We start from the raw sequence: 17,888 nt of genomic DNA on the forward strand, positions 1-17,888 counted from the left end.
TGCCAGCCTAAAATTGCACCCCAGTAGGACAGAAGTTTCAGCAGCTGAGCCAAATTACATTCACATAAAGTAAAAAATAGTGTATGTACAACGTAGTTTTACTTACCAGAATTGGGAAGACGGCAAACACACTGGAAAGCACCCCACAGACAAAAGAAAGTGATGGATCTCTATAACATCTTCCTGCAAAACTAATACAGACAGAACATTGCATAAAGTGTAATGTTATGTAATCATGCTGCTTATATTCGTAGCTAACTGCATGCTAGAAACAAATTTATGGTGTAGATAAGCATTGGAACGGGGAAACCTTTAAAAACTGGTGTTGTGGAAAGCGTGGACAAATGATGTTATAAAGAGTAAGGTGAGGCAAGGGGCTCATTACATTTTGGAGTTTAGAACTGCTGGCTTTAGCAGTTAGTGAAAGCTGTAAGCTTACTCCAAAATCATTTTCATTCTCTTGCAAATAAACAGAGGGATTAAATCCTGACACCCATCCGCCGAGTTTCGACACCATTTCCCACAGTTTCATCAGTGTTGTTTAATGTTCCTTTAAAGCCTTTTTGTCACCTGTGGTTAAAAGCAATGGAGCATGGTGTTAGATGCCAAAATGAAGGCTAGCCTCTGTTTAAGCACCTTTGTAAAGCGCTTTGTTTGTGTGAAAATGGTTCATCACCTCATTTTTAATCTAATGTGGCATTGAGCTCTCCTGCACTCTCTGAACCTTTAGACTCATTATCCCAGAGCCGTGTGGTTTCTCACGCAGAGACCAGCGGAATACTTCATTAGCAATATGCTCGGCAAATATGCTGTCAACACGCTCGTTTGGAAATTGTTTTTCTCACCGATCCGAGCACATTGTTGTAATGAAGTTTTTACGCCATGCTCGGATTCCACCAGAGAGAGAGGAAAACGAGGAGGAGTGGTGAGTGGGGACTTCAGGAAGTCGTTAGACGAGTCTTGTAATTGAATGTGCGAGATGGAGCGTGGCGTGAGCTTGTCTGAGGTGCTGACGACCTTGAGTGCAGATGCAGGCTGTAATTAGCATGGCGCGCTCAGGTGAACCTCTCGAACCAAATGAGGGGGAGAGGACTGCCTCTTCATTCCTTATGTAGACTCCACTGACTATCAGTTTAGTTCACTTGTTACTCTTGTTCGGTGCGGTGCATTTCAATTAGGGACGATGATACTTGGTAAACATTTCCACTGCTATAATGGCATGTTATTACGTTTAAGGCTAGTTGTACTTCATATTTTTTTGCGTTGTATTTGTTTCTGTTCCATCATCCTGGCTGTACTGTGGTTCGTCAGGGACCACGGCAGTTTTCGATGATATCTAATCTTTGATATTAAACAACTTATCACCAGGGGCTGCAGTACAGAGGCTTTCTAGCTCTAAAATTTAATCTTGTCTGTTTGGTAACCGTGATCATTTCAGTTAGCTTCTAATTTAAGACAATTATCTAAGCTCTTAGGAAAACAAGGATTGCAGAGCAGCGCAAAATCCCCAAGCAAAATATTGTAACTGTAATGCAGTACATTAACTTTTATGACATGTATTCCTGATATGTTAATAAAAGAAAATATCTTTGCATACTTTGAATAGCTCAAGCATTTAAGTATTTAGTATTTAGACCCCTTGACTAGATATGATTGCCATGCCATTTTTACCCATCAGTCTACAATTCAGGGGTAGCTTAGTAGTTAAGGGCAGTGGTAGCTTAGTGGTTAAGGTACTGGACTAGTATTCAAAAGCTTGCCAGTTCAAGCCACACCACTACTAAGTTGCCCCAGAGCAAGGAACTTTACCCTCAATTGCTTAAACTGTATACAATCATAATTGTTAGTTGCTTTGGATAAAAGCATCCACTAAATGCCACAGGTGTAAAGTGCAAATTCAGCACTCAAAATTGATGTGGAAAGACCTGAGAATTTCTTGGGCTGTTTTACAGATGCTTGCCATCCAATCTGACAAAGACAGAAAAGATCTGTCATGAAGAATGAGATAAACCGACCAAATCCAGGTGTGCAAAGCTCATAGCGACATTTCTAAGAAGACTTGCAGCTGTACTCACTGCTATAGGGACGTCTACAAAGTATAAAATAAGGGTCTGAATACTTTACTTAATAAGAGATTTCAGTTTTTGATTTCTAACGATTTTTAAAGGATGTTTTCTCTTTGTTGTTCTGGGTAATTTGGTGTAGATTGATGGTAAAAATGCCAATTTTATCCAATCAAAATTAAATCCATAACACAGAGTGTTCAAAACGTCAAAGGATTTTAATACTTTTTTGAATCCTCTGTGTATTCCTTAAGCAAATCAGTCTGTAACTATGGGCAATCATTTTGCTGTTGTTGTTTGCATCAACAACAGTCTGCACTCTTCTGAAAAGGTTATAATTGATTTAATATAATTCATTTTATACACTTGTTAACAATACAAATGACTTTGCAACACCAGAATTAAATAATTAAGAGGGGTGTCTACATTCTGTTGGCCATATTCAGTATAATTTCAGCTTTCAGTCATGTGCTAGTCTGGTCAATTCAGCTTCTTGATGTAACAGTGTTGTAAATTTAGCTAATTTTATGTGCATTTGTACATTTACAAATTACACTGAAGTGTGTGTGTAGAGATGGCTTATGATGCACTTTTCATAAATCTCTTCAAATCGTTATTTTTATGTGATTGCCACATGGGGTGGTTACAGTTTTATGTGTCTATAAACATTTCTACACATTCACTTGGTTTTTATTTTCACTTTCATGTGACAGAATAAAAAAACTGAGGCTGTAAATGAAAGAGAAGTAAATGAACCTGTGTACAATCTCATCTGCATGGTGCGCAACATAAACACAGATACGTTTTTGCTAAAAGTATTCAGTTCGTACCATTTCCAAGTGTTTTATGATTGTTCTAATATGTTTCAATTTTACTAAATGTTAGTGAAGTCATTAAAGCATGTTGCTTTTTACTGGTTTCATCTGAATTGTTAGATACTGACCGGCTTCCACACAGCAGCTGTTTTAATCTTGTGTTTAATTTTTAGCTTTTTATTGGTACCTCACTGGGCAACCATAAAAATTTTCATGGACACATTGTAATTAGACATAGATTGTTTAACCCATTGTTTACCCCTAAAGGGAAGACAAAATGTTGTTTCTTATGGACATCTCAGCTAGTAGTAATCCTAATTATTTTGAATATTACTAATAGTAATTACTGACATGGGCGGCATGGTGGCTCGGTGGGTAGCACTGTCGCCTCACAGCAAGAAGGTCCTCAGTTTGATCCCCAGGCGTGGCAGTCCAGGTTCTTTCTGTGTGGAGTTTGCATGTTCTCCCAGTGTCTGTGTGGGTTTCCTCCGGGAGCTCCGGTTTCCTCCCACAGTCAAAAAAATCAGGTTAATTGGAGACACTGAATTGCCCTATAGGTGAATAGGTCCATGTATGTGTGTGTGTGTCTGCCCTGCGATGGACTGGCGCCCCGTCCAGGGTGTTACTGTGTGCCTTGCGCCCATTGAAAAGCTGGGGTAGGCTTCATCTTTATTGGATAAGCGGTTAAGAAAGAGAGTGAGTAATTACTGACATGCATCATGTAACAGTGGTAGCTCAGTAACTGGATCAGAAGGTTGGTTGTTCAAACCCCACCACCACAGTTGAACCAGCAACACTGTACATGCAAACAAGAATAACAAAATAGCCTGGCGTTGTTTTTTGGGACAGAGGCAAAATGATGTAACACAGTGGATCAGACATCTGTATCAGTATCAGATTTTGCATCAAAATCTGTATTAGTCAATGGTTAACTGTTAACGTCTTAACAAAATATAAAACACATCACTGAGCTTTATATATCCGATTTATTATGCTTTATTAAATAGCTAAACAGGTAACATAGCAATGTAGAAGTGTTGGACCATTTTGTGAAATGCCATAAAACAAGATTCTGTGATTAGTTAGTTCTTTTGAATTCAAAATTTGAATATTATACCTGTAACACTTTTTTTTTACAGAAATGAGGCAATACATGGCATTGTGTGCATAGTTACAAACTGTACCTGTACAGTTGACAGATTAACTTTGGTCAGTTTTTGAAAGTAGCTTTCAGAACTCTGGAGCTCAGTCGTTTCTTCTATATAATGCCCTCAGCTCGCTAACTTAAAATCACATATTTCGGATCAATAGCATAACTCACCAAGCGTGAGCCAAGACACCAGGTCAGGCTGGCTGAGTCATCCCATAACTCATGGTACATTTGCTGCCATTATTTACCAGACTGACCCCATTAATAACTCTTCTTCACTGCCAGTGAGGGACCGAGGGGGGCGGGTGAGGTGTGTGTCAGGCTAGGGGACAGAAGACTCATCCTGACTCTCACTCACTCTGAGAGCACTGCAGAAAGAGCTGAGCACTGGGAGTTGGTGTCAGTGGTATCAGCTTACCCTCCTACCACAGATCAGCCTGTTTTAGTGCCCACTTCCCCTTTTCTCCGTCGCTCTATTAGACGAAAGCTCCATCAGCCGCTGTGTTCCAACATAGATAGTATTTTTGGGCCTTTGGCAAAAATGGCTTTGGCTTTGCGGGCCAAATGCTGACATAAATTCAATCGATGGCAGTTTTATTATAGGTTGTAAATAGAATCACTGGACATATTTTATGACAACCTTCACTAAATCATTCTGATTCGTATTTCTCTTGCACTTCATCGCAGCTTCCTAATAGCTGGCCGCAGCTCTCGCCGCATGCTGTTTCTGTGACTTTCTGCATGTTAGACTGTAAAAGGATTTATTTCCAATGTTGAGCTTTTAACAGGGACCACAATACTGACTTCAATCACCATTTTGCAGCCAAAGTGCATGAATGCTGAGCGAGGAGGCAGGTACATTAAATCCGTATTGCACAGTTTCTGATGTATGGTTTGTCAGGATGCAGGTGCGTGCACGTCCATTCCAGAACCGGCGTTGTGTTTTATGTCATTGTCTTACTGGACCACCCAGTTCCATTTTAGATTTTAATCTTTTTGTCATCTTTCTTCTTCTTTACTCGGCTTACTTTCTGCTAAAGCATTTATCCTGCTGGCAGCAAAACTGTTTCACATTACATTGCTGCTACATGCTTGAATGTACAGTAGGTACCTGGAATACAATTTTGCCAAATTATTTCATCAGAAAGCCAAAATAGCTACAGCAGATCATTCTTATTCACATGTTTGATTTGGTTTGGTTTTTATAAATGCCCTTCCTGACACAGCCCTCCTTATTTTTATTTGGCCTTAGGACCAGCACTGACAAGTGCACCTCTCAAAGACTGGGCTGTTTGGCCATTTAAGATCATGTCTGTGTACTGTGTAGCCACCCCACCAGTCAATAGCACACATATTAGTTGTTGTTGTTTATGTAAATCACAGTAGCAATAAGCAATAATTAGGATCATGAATTATAAAAAGTACCACATGAACAAATGCATGCAGAATCCTCTTAATGACTTGCTTCAGTGCTGCATAGACCGCAGTGAGTGTCATACAGTTAAATAAAACAGAAGTACACACAACACATTCTATAAAACAATTTTATTTACATAGGAAACAAAGTTAGCAAACACAGATATTGCTCTCGTAAACATTAGTTGCCTTTTTAACTATACAAAATATAGACACAGACTTTCTCCAGCAATTACAGCAACTAAACACTTCCTATATTTTGTTGAAACCCTCTCAGAGTATTCCTGCCTTGCATTCAGTTTATTACCTGTGGATCCAAACCCACTGTGACCTTGACCAGGATAAAGCAGTTGAGGAAAATTAAATGAAAAATAAATGTTCAAATGGATGCAGAATCATTTTGCTGACTTTCTTCAGCAGTGCATTGAGTGCAATAATCCATATTTTATATACAAGCGTGGAATGTGATGTCTTATTCATGTGGCGTGGGTAGTGAAGTCATGCTTCAGTAACATTCCCAGTCTGAGCTTTTGCTAGGTGCTCCACCACCCGTCCTGGTACCATGCAGCACACACAGACGAGTTTAGCATTAACACCAGATGTGCCTTGGGAAAAAAATGTTAGCACTGCTAGCATTATATACAATTACAGCTTTATGTGTTTGATGTAGCATTGAGACGTGAGAGCCAATGTGCAAGAATGCATAAAAAAGTGATATTTAAAATAAGATTCATGATTAACAAAGCTGACTCACACTTCTCTATGTGGTCTACAAGACGTAACCAGCATTTTTTGGCTTGCGACCAAGGATTGGTCTACGTATCCTTTTTCATCCTTACCTTTCATTCTCTTCTGTTTATCACAAATACACATACATACACTGAAATACACATACATACGTACATACACACAATCACTGATCTCTCCAAAATTATCGCCGCCCCCACATACATTCACACAATCACATATTTCAACAAAAGTATTCAACCCCCCACTTACTTAAACCTATCTTGTTAAAAGTATTGAAGTCCATACACCATTTACTCTTATGTACCTCAATCTTACTCACGTTTCCTTCAGGAAATGCACATTTCTAGTAATGATTATTAGCCTATTTTAGCGTAGGTCGGCTACCAACTCTCTTACAAACTGAGGTTAAACAACGCTATCAGAATAAACAATTTAACAGTGTTGTGGTATAAAACAAATATCATCACACTTTGTAGCTTTTAAATGGTTTAAATGTGCTTACATTTTCTCTACCATGGTGTTTCAGTGCTGTTTGTAAAGCTTTGTCACCGAGCTAATGCTTTAATAAAACATCCTCTTACTCTTCTGTATTTGTAAAATGGAAATGTATTAGCTGAAGCATTTGAAGCCGATTAATGTTTAGTCTCAGCAGTTGTTCGTTGCTAAGCTGTGACTGTGTCGAATTTTAATCGAAATGTTAATCACAGGCCAGATGGCAGAAATTCTGGGGAATTATTGTGAGCTGCATTATAGTCAATTCACAAAAAGACAAATCACCTCATTCAGATTTACCAACCTTATAAAAGAGCCACTAAATGGGAGGGGTGAATAGTCATGGATGTTGAAATCAGAGCTAGAAACAGAAAGAAAATGAGATGGAGATCTAATTATACGGTATCTTGTGGAGCGGTTGCACAAGGCTGGGCCGGTTACACAAAAGCCAGATTTGAGATCCAGTTCGAGTGCTCACTCTGGCACGTCCAGGTTTTATCTACAGTAAGAGCTTGTCTTCAGAGTGCTCTGCCAGAGTGACTGAAACTGCTGGTTCATTTATTATTTAACATTGTTTTTTTAGCCTACAAGTGAAATTGCAAATATTACTGCTGCCAGTAACCACAATTATAAAAGATCATATTAGATTTTCTTCACATATTAGAGAATATATGATCCTATATTCTCTGTCCTACCTAGTCTCACACTCCTCACACAGGCAGACTAGGGCTGGTTTTATTGGACAAAAGTAGCATATTGTGGTTATATTGCAAGAAACTGCAAACTGATGCACATGACACTTCTCATGGTAAACAACAAGCAAGCAAAAATGTGACCTTAATGATTTATTGTAAACCAATGTATTAGTTTGATACAACTATTTACTTATTTATTATTGATGTTTAACACCCATTAACAATTATTATATAAAATTTTTGGAACATCAATCTGTGTATAACCTTCTAAAACAGTTTGTTAGTGGCAGAACAATGAGTCCATCAGTATTTTCACAAGCTGTTTAGTCTTATGCTGTGTCTCTTGGAATCATTTTATCAGTTGATCCACCCCTGGGTATATTAACCACAGATTCAGGTGTCTTCCATGTAGTGAAATTAGCTCTCACTGAGGTTCAACGGGTTTACAAAACAGATTTGGAAACCTTTCCAAGTCTATTAACAGATTGTGGCATAGTGTTGGTACCAACTTTACAGTGACTGCTTGACTTTGGTTGTACGGTTCAACATGTGTGAGATTTATATTATACAGGCATAAATCAAGTTTGAAAAGTGTTTAATTAGTTAAATAGGCTTACAAATTACATTTAGAGAACTGGTGAAATATGCCAAAGATCTTTTGGGTGACTTTATTTTTTTAAATAAATAATTCAGCCCGATGTGTTGGGCACTGTTGGCTATTATATAATGAAATAAAATAATGCAGTGTGACAAACATGTAAATAAAGGCAATTTAAGTTAAAAAAAAATTTTCCCCACCACTGTCAGAATAGGTACTACTAACGTGTGTGTATATACAGTGTATCACAAAAGTGAGTACACCCCTCCCATTTCTGCAAATATTTCATTATATCTTTTCATGGGACAACACTATAGAAATAAAACTTGGATATAACTTAGAGTAGTCAGTGTACAGCTTGTATAGCAGTGTAGATTTACTGTCTTCTGAAAATAACTCAACACACAGCCATTAATGTCTAAATAGCTGCAACATAAGTGAGTACACCCCACAGTGAACATGTCCAAATTGTGCCCAAAGTGTCAATCTTTTGTGTTACCACCATTATTATCCAGCACTGCCTTAACCCTCCTGGGCATGGAATTCACCAGAGCTGCACAGGTTGCTACTGGAATCCTCTTCCACTCCTCCATGATGACATCACGGAGCTGGTGGATGTTAGACACCTTGAACTCCTCCACCTTCCACTTGAGGATGCGCCAAAGGTGCTCAATTGGGTTTAGTCCATCACCTTTACCTTCAGCTTCCTCAGCAAGGCAGTTGTCATCTTGGAGGTTGTGTTTGGGGTCGTTATCCTGTTGGAAAACTGCCATGAGGCCCAGTTTTCGAAGGGAGGGGATCATGCTCTGTTTCAGAATGTCACAGTACATGTTGGAATTCATGTTTCCCTCAATGAACTGCAGCTCCCCAGTGCCAGCAACACTCATGCAGCCCAAGACCATGATGCTACCACCACCATGCTTGACTGTAGGCAAGATACAGTTGTCTTGGTACTTCTCACCAGGGCGCCGCCACACATGCTGGACACCATCTGAGCCAAACAAGTTTATCTTGGTCTCGTCAGACCACAGGGCATTCCAGTAATCCATGTTCTTGGACTGCTTGTCTTCAGCAAACTGTTTGCGGGCTTTCTTGTGCGTCAGCTTCCTTCTGGGATGACGACCATGCAGTTGATGCAGTGTGCGGCGTATGGTCTGAGCACTGACAGGCTGACCTCCCACGTCTTCAATCTCTGCAGCAATGCTGGCAGCACTCATGTGTCTATTTTTTAAAGCCAACCTCTGGATATGACGCCGAACACGTGAACTCAACTTCTTTGGTCGACCCTGGCGAAGCCTGTTCCGAGTGGAACCTGTCCTGGAAAACCGCTGTATGACCTTGGCCACCATGCTGTAGCTCAGTTTCAGGGTGTTAGCAATCTTCTTATAGCCCAGGCAATCTTTGTGGAGAGCAACAATTCTATTTCTCACATCCTCAGAGAGTTCTTTGCCATGAGGTGCCATGTTGAATATCCAGTGGCCAGTATAAGAGAATTGTACCCAAAACACCTAATTTAACAGCCCTGCTCCCCATTTACACCTGGGACCTTGACACATGACACCAGGGAGGGACAACGACACATTTGGGCACAATTTGGACATGTTCACTGTGGGGTGTACTCACTTATGTTGCCAGCTATTTAGACATTAATGGCTGTGTGTTGAGTTATTTTCAGAAGACAGTAAATCTACACTGCTATACAAGCTGTACACTGACTACTCTAAATTATATCCAAGTTTCATGTCTATAGTGTTGTCCCATGAAAAGATATAATGAAATATTTGCAGAAATGTGAGGGGTGTACTCACTTTTGTGATACACTGTATATGTGTATTGGATCCATCTAATTGCAATTATATCCTTCTACTTAATTAGATCCCTCAACCGCAATTACATCCATCTACTTTGTATTAAATGATGGAGTAAATATATTAGAAAAATAAGTAATGTCCTGCTGTAGGGTGAACCTTTATGCAGGACGCATTGCCAATACGTGTCCAGGGCATTTTGGGTTGCCGCAAATCAATTTAAAGTCATTGATTACCTGATCAGCATGATGGAATATTTCTATTCTAAGGGAATTGGTCTTTAATAGGAGGATAATGAGATGTTGTGGCCTATTGGAGATTTTGTACTGATGTGTTAAACAGCACCGTTTACGACGGCCGTATGAGGAAATATGGTTTGGAAGAGTGGCGAGTCATTCCTTTATACATACAGATACAGGGAGTGGTAAAACCTCTGCCAGGTTAAATTAAAACAGTTCTGGTAACTTAAGGTGGTCCAGCACCTTACCAAGACACACACTGTACATACATTTGTGTGAAGGTTCAGCTATTGAAAGCTAGAATGACTAGTGTTTCTCTTTCTCTCCATCGCTCTCTCACTTTTTCTCTCACCCTTTCTTTCTCTTGGTGCTGCCCTGCGGAGCTTCCTCTGCTTATCTCGGTCTTGCACCCCTGTACGGTTTGTCTCTGCTTGGGCTTGGTTTAGAGGTTCTTGTGTGAGGGCGATAAGCCGACAGGCTTCCCCCGGCATGGATTTAGGGCATTCTTACCCCTGTTCCTCACTTCCAGGCAAACACAGTGGCAAATACTCTTTCCAAATGTGTAACCATTTTTTCTCCCAACAACCAACACTCGTGCCCAATTGCTCCTCCTTCCTTCCTGATAATTCTGTGGGTGTACTAATAAAGAGCTAAGAGCATATTCAGGCAGTGAACCTATCTGTGAGCCATTCAGCTGAATGGACTCTAGGGGATGCTAGACTAAGACAATACGGTCACTAACTGCTGCTCTGACTGTGCAGATTAATGCCTTTGTCTGAGCTAATGTTCCACAGGAGTCCGTGCTCATGATGTCTTCATTATATCACAATTTAAGCCCTGCACCCAATCAGGATGATTGCGTGATATGGGGGCTTTTATGAACACCATGTTTCCGTATTTTCTTTTCCTGGGCTGTTAATTCACTCTGCTGGTGTCTGTCTGTAGCAGCACTTAGCAACTTATGCAGATTCATCAGATAATCGCTGCCTTTTTGGTGGTTCTGTTTTGACATTGCGTAGGTTTGTTTAATCCTGTTTTTAATAGGCTGTGACGCTGGCGTAATCTTCAGATTGCTTGTGACATTGGCATGATCCAGCTTATTGTTTGATCTAATTGCTACTGCAGTGAGGACTTTATTGTGAGCTTTAATATTGCTGTTGATATAAAAAGAAAAAAGGTTTCAGCACCATGTGGAGAAACACCATATGGCCAAAGTCCATATGTTTTAGACACACCCATTGCTGTCAGGTGTGCAACTAGGAAGACATTTGATAACTTTTGCAGAGCTACATTTTGCTTTAAATTGTGTTTATTAGTTAAATGATGCAGCAAATGAACAAATAAAATTAATGATGAAGTATTTTAGAGAAGCAGGATATTTTGTTAAAACTGTCATGTCACAATTCAACCCCTACATAATATTACTGATCTTAAAACCTACTGCTAGTCTGCATGACTTAAAGTTGTGTTACAGCATGATTAAACCATTGGGAGCTAGCTTTAGCTGTAATCTAAAGTGTTCAAGGTGTGTTTAACCATGATGAAAACTATGGAGCGATCACATACACTGAATGAGGAGATTTACCAATTGCCCTTTTGGTGCAATGAAATTAAAAAGACGTCCAAGACCTTGAACATTGTTAGAAAGGCAAGTCAGGCAAGTTTATTTGTATAGCACCCTTCATACAGAGGTCTTACCAGTTTCACCATGACAATGAAGATTCTTGTGGTACTGCAAAAGACTTACAGGATGACCTGATGAAGGCTTGTGTCTGTGGCAAACATAAGATTACTTAACCAGGGACTTCAAAGACTCCACAATGCACGTCCTCTTGACCAACAAACACAGGAAAAGTTACCTGAAATACACCAGAAGAAAAGTTACCAGAAATACACCAGAAGAAAAGTTAATTGAAATTCACAGTTCTAATTAACTGTTGTTTAGATTTAACAGGGCTGGCAGTAATCAAACCTTTTTAAATCAGGACTTATTAAACCCTGTTCTCAATCAGAAATGGTTTATTGATTAATTAAGTAACTAAAGTAAGCCAATTACTTAGTCACAGAGGGCCAGTTGGTTTTTCTCTTTTATTTAATCAATGAAATGATTATTTAAAAATTATATTAAACACCTAATCCAATTAAAGTCTACCTAACACTAATTATTAAAGCCGATTTAAATCTAAGCTTGGGAAGCAAATGTGGCCACTTTCTTTTAACTAATAACCATCAAGCATATTGCGTTCCATTAAAATATTAAACACACAGCGACTTTCATATCAACAAGTCACAAAGGCTTTTCTTGATTGTAACGTAGTAAACATGGCAGTAATGTGGAACATAAACACTGTGAGCAGAACCACAGTTTAGCTGATTTAGCTGTTTTGTTGATGATGTTGGTATATTAAAGCTCCCTCTGAGAACATTAGTGTCGTTATTAGATGATGATAAACATAGGCTTACATTTATACTGGCCACATCATTTTAGTAAAAAAAAACACACACACAGAAAAACATCCAACACAGACCTGCATGTGCAGAGTTTACACAAAGAATATAATTATTGGCATCCCTAATCTAAGCTATAACAACAAACTTACTGTTGTAACGTGCAGCACTTGTCTAGCATAGGGTTAGTTTTTCTTCCTGACAATAAAAAATGGACAAACTTCCACACACTGGCAGAATTTGGTGCCCCGTCTATGGATCAATGATTTATCACGGTGCCTGAGCCTTTAATGGTGTCGCTCCAGCACAATATAGACAAATAAAGGGTGGATTTTGTTGTACTTGTTAAGGTCTAGTTCCAAATTGGTGCTGTGTGACACGTTTATATTTATATTCAGCATTTCTGTTGGTACTGGTTTTATTGGGGACAGGTGCTGTCACAGTGCTACAAAACTGCTGCTCCACTGGCATATTAGTCCAGATACAAAAAGCTTACAGACAAATTGTGTATCTGTGTGTGTGTGTGTGAAAGAGAGAAAAGAGAGAGAGATGGACTAAAGAGGGAAAGAAATCATTAGCCACCAAAATACAGAAAGTCGGAAAGCCTGAGGACCCAAAATTTAAATTTAGAATAATAATTTGTGCTGGATACAAAAATTATGGATTTAGCGATGGCATCACTGAGAAGCTGTTATTAGGGCAGTAAAAGCACATGCTATGGTTTTTGGGATGGGTGTGTGGGGGGTCTGGGTGTCAGTGTGTATATGTGTAGGTATGTGTATGGGGGTATTTGTTTGTAGGAAGGTATGTGTGGGGGTCTGGGTGTCAGTGTGTGTGGGGGGGTATATGTGTGGGTATGTGTTGGGGTCTAGGTGTCAGTTTGGGTATGTGTGTGGGGATATGTATGTGTGTGGGGTATTTGTAGGAAGGTATGTGTGGGGGTCTGGGTGTCAGTGTGTGTGTGTGGGGGGTATATGTGTGGGTATGTGTTGGGATCTAGGTGTCATTTTGGGTATGTGTGAGGGAATATATATGTGTAGGTATGTGTATGGGGTATTTGTCTGTAAGGAGGTATGTGTGGGGGTCTGGGTGTCAGTGTGTGTGGGGGGTATATGTGTGGGTATGTGTTGGGGTCTAGGTGTCAGTTTGGGTATGTGTGTGGGGATATGTATGTGTAGGTATTTGTATGGGTATATTTGTGTGTGGAGTGGGTATGTGTGGGGTCTGGGTGTCAGTGTGGGTATGTGTGTGGGAGGTATATGTGTAGGTGTGTGTATGGGGTATTTGTGTTTGTGTGTGTGTGTTTAGGTGTGTGTGTGGGTCTGGGTGTCAGTGTGGGTATGTGTGTGGGAGGTATATGTGTAGGTATGTGTATAGGGAGTATTTGTGTGTGTTTGTGTCTAGGTGTCAGTTTGGGTATGTGTGTAGGGGTATATGTGTAGGTATGTGTATGGGGGCATGTATGTGTGTTTGGGTGTCAGTATAGGTATGTGTGTGGGGTATTTGTATGTGTGTGTGGGTATGTATGGGTATGTGTGGGTGTCTGGGTGTCAGTGTGGGTATGTGTATAGGGGGTATTTGTGGATGTGTGTGGGTATGTGTATGGGGTGTAATTGTGTGTGTGTGTGTGTGTGTGTGTTTGTACCAGCTGGCTCTGTGAAGCATCTGGTTTATGTACTCGACTTAATCCACCTGGTCCCTGAAGCATTGGTAAAGCAAAACACACTCTACACTACAGAATGAGAGGCAACAAGTAATAAAAAGCTTTAGGATTTTTAGATCCAGCATGTTTACGTTTTTGCTTTGATTTTAACATCAAAGAGCTTTATTATGTATTGTTTATAAAAATAGCTTGTTATCTGGGGAAATGTGTGTTCACATGCACCCTTTCCTACACAGTGTGTGTAACACTTCATTATGGATTGACAGTCTGGCAAAATTTCATATTGCAATACTTGCAGAACTAGTTTCTCTGACAAGAAAATCAATACAAAATACTAAACTGCTATAGATGATCAATCACTTATGTGTTAGGACTGACACCTGAAGCAGTAATGATCAAAAGTGTTTCCTGGTGTTAATGTAGGCACTTGTGGTGGTGCTGGTGCTGCACATCTTCCAGGTCCTGGGTTCTATTCTTAACACTGGTAAGTGTCTTTGTGGAGTTTGGTATGTTCTTTTCATGCCCACGTAGGATTCCTCCTTGCACTACAGTATCCTCTAGAGATTGGAGGCTTGATTTGTCTGCTGAAGTTTTGCTATTGTTAGCCAACATATGGAGGTGGCGTTTAGCCCATAGTTCTTTTAACACACATACACACACACACACACACACACACACACACACACACACACACACACACACACACACACATTAAGATAGTGAATGAAACTGTAAAATGAAAGAAACTGTGCTAAAGCAGGCTTTTCCACAAGCTTATGTAATAAATGTTGCCCACATTATTCACACAGACTTACTTTGGCATGTTTTATTAATTATCTTTAATATTAAAAATTACTTTTTTTTGCTTATGGATGCAAACTTAAAAGCCAATTTCTTTTAACCAGTAACCAACAAGCAAAATGCTTCACATCGATATTTACAACACATCAAATTTTATATTAGCAAGTCACACAAGTTTTACTAAATAAAAAACAGATGCTCAGAACACTGTATGGAACATTAAGACTCTTGGTGACACAGTGATAAATTACGTCCATAAGTCCATTCACACTGGGATACAATCAGCAGCGGTGTCAGTGGGCAGTGGTTAAGGTAGTGGACCAGTGAAAAAGTCCCTGGTTTAAGCTCCACCACTGCCAAGATACCACAGTCGGGCCCCTGAGCAAGGCCCCTTAACTCTCAAATGCTCAAATTCAGTCACAATTCTTAGCTGCTTTGGACAAAATCATCTGATAAATGTGGTAAATGTAAACAGTGGCGCTATCAGCCGGTTGGCTTTTACCTAAAGACATGATTGATGGTGTCTGAGGTTTAGTGTCTAAAGCCCCGTGACAGATTAGCGTCCTGTCCTTTTATAAATACCTTTTATTAGTGGCGATATGACATTATTTCTTTTTGAACGGGTAAATTCAAAAGTAAAAAGCTCTTTTTCAGACTTTACTTTGTTTTGAATACCAGTCTACAACCCCAAATCAGAAAAAGTTGGGACAGCAAGGAAAATGCAAATAATAAAAAAAACACAGAGTTTCTTACATTTACTTTGATTTTTATTTCATTGCAGACAGGATGAACCTGAGATATTTCCTGTTTTATCTGTTCAACTTCATTTTATTTATTAATAAACATCCATTCCTGCATTTCAGACCTGCAACACATTCCAAAAAAAGTTGGGACAGTAAAGCATTTACCACTTTGTAATGCTGACATTCCTTTTCACCACACTTGAAAGATGTTGTGGCACCGAGGAGACCAAGTGATTTAGTGTTTCAGCTTTTATTTTGTCCCATTCTTCCTGCAAACACGTCTTAAGATGTGCAACAGTACGGGGTCGTCGTTGTCGCATGTTGCGTTTCAAAATTTTCCACACGTTCTCTATTGGGGACAGGTCAGGACTGCAGGCAGGCCAGTCCAGTACCCGTACCCTCTTCTTCAGCACATGTGCAGCATGTGGTTTTGCATTGTCTTGTTGAAAAATGCATGGATGTCCCTGGAAAAGACGACGTCTTGAAGGCAGCATATGTTGCTCTAAGATCTCAACGTACTTTTCTGCATTAACGCTGCATCACAGAGTGTAAATGACCTTTGCCAAGGGCACTGAAACAGCCTCATACCATGACAGACCCTGGCTTTTGGACTTGTTGCTGATGACAGTTTGGATGGTCCTCTTTGTCTTTGTTCTGGAACACACAGAGTCCATTTTTTCTAAAAAAAAGACCTGGAATACTGATTCATCTGACCACGATACACGTTTTCACTGTGTGATGGTCCTTCCTAGACGGCACAACATCAAAAACCGCCACTCAACTACTCTTGTCTCTAGTCTCGCCCCACTCAATTCCTTTAGATAGGAAATGTCTTTTGTATTTATTGTAGGTCTTTGTATTTATTGCACTGTTTTTTAATCTGCACTGTGTATATCGTATTGTACTTGTGTTCTGTTTCATCCTGGTCCTGGAGAAACTTTGTTTCATTTCAGTATGTACTTCTACAGTATATACCTGAAATAAAAATAAAGCATCTCTTGAACTTCTTAACTCTTTTGAACTTTTATTTGTACGTCCCTACCAAGCATCTTCTCTTGCTGTAATGATAATAGGGCATTAGAAGATCAGAGAGCAAAAGAAAGATTAGCTCTGTGATCAGTTTCCGTAGCATCTGCATATTTTCTCACTATCTTTCTCTCCTCTTAACTACTTGTGCATCACTCATTACCCCCAGTCTGTGTTTGTCTGCATGTCCTCACCCCCCCGTCACCCTCTGAAAACACACACACTCTCACATGCCTCATTTAGTGTAAACTCCTCATGCCGCCTCAGTCAGCTGGTGGAATGAGAGTGTGAGCGAGAGATTGAATTCCCAGAGAGCTGAAGAGCAGGAGTGAGACTGGTGTAGGTGACGGATTCGGGCAGCAGTCGTCTACGAGCCGCGACTGTAACGGTGCGTGTGTTTGAGTGTGTGAGCTCGGTGGGCAGAGCTGCACGGTGCCATATGCTGTTCCTGCCTCTCATCCTCTCACTCTCTCACTATCGGATGATGAAGGCTGATGTGATGGGGAAGCTCTGAGAAACAGCGCGTACTCTCTCAGCACTCGGCAGCGTACAGCAGCGTGGCACAGACACCGTTTCTGTAACGTGACCGATGACAGACCACACTTGGCAGTCGCCGCGCGCTCTCAGCGCCGAGCCGAGCTCCACGGACAGGTGAAAGAGCTAAACTCCTGGAGATGTTTCTGAGGAACGAACGGGGATTCTTCTCTCCTTTTCGACCAGCGTCTCTGTGTCTGCTACTGCTTCTCTCAGGTCCTCATCCCTCCTTTCAGGGCAGGAATAAGGGCAGATGGAATAAGAGTGGTAAGTCAGGAGTTTTTAGAACCCCTCCTCTGGGTTTTCACTTGTTCGTATCTTCCCACCTGTGTGCATTTGACTTCAAGATCTTGTCTCAAGGGACACCATGTGTTCTGGGGTCAGTGTCCTCTTCAGTGTCCATATGATGCGGTCTTCTCTGATTCGCTGAAGTTGTTTGCTTATGGGCAGTTACGTCTTGTTATACAATAAATCTGATGAGAGTTTTTGTGTTGGAAACGCATATTCTTTCCCAGCTCCCCAGCTAATTGTAAACAATATTAGCACTTTTTGCTGTTTAGTTTTTTGCTTTGTAGTTTTATGGTTTTGCCTATTATTGTTTCCCTGTTAAAATTAGTCTGACACACTTGGGACTGGAGAAAAAAGTC

General features: G+C 40.2%; 1 protein-coding gene across 6 annotated transcripts in view; it reads left to right on the top strand.

The window, feature by feature from the left end:
- Window positions 1–17,888, top strand: part of robo2 (roundabout, axon guidance receptor, homolog 2 (Drosophila)) — a 413,761-nt gene that overhangs the window by 44,631 nt on the left and 351,242 nt on the right. For 5 of the 6 annotated variants that reach the window (XM_063016371.1, XM_063016377.1, XM_063016374.1 and 2 more), the window contains exon 1: window positions 17,382–17,508. The exons of the other annotated variant lie outside the window; for it this stretch is intronic. In XM_063016371.1, coding sequence (XP_062872441.1) covers window positions 17,382–17,508 — 127 coding nt within the window. Of the gene's footprint in view, window positions 1–17,381; window positions 17,509–17,888 lie in introns of those variants that run through there. 6 annotated transcript variants of the gene reach the window in all.

The sequence above is a fragment of the Trichomycterus rosablanca genome, chromosome 20, assembly GCF_030014385.1.
Source record: "Trichomycterus rosablanca isolate fTriRos1 chromosome 20, fTriRos1.hap1, whole genome shotgun sequence".
NCBI lineage: Eukaryota > Metazoa > Chordata > Actinopteri > Siluriformes > Trichomycteridae > Trichomycterus > Trichomycterus rosablanca.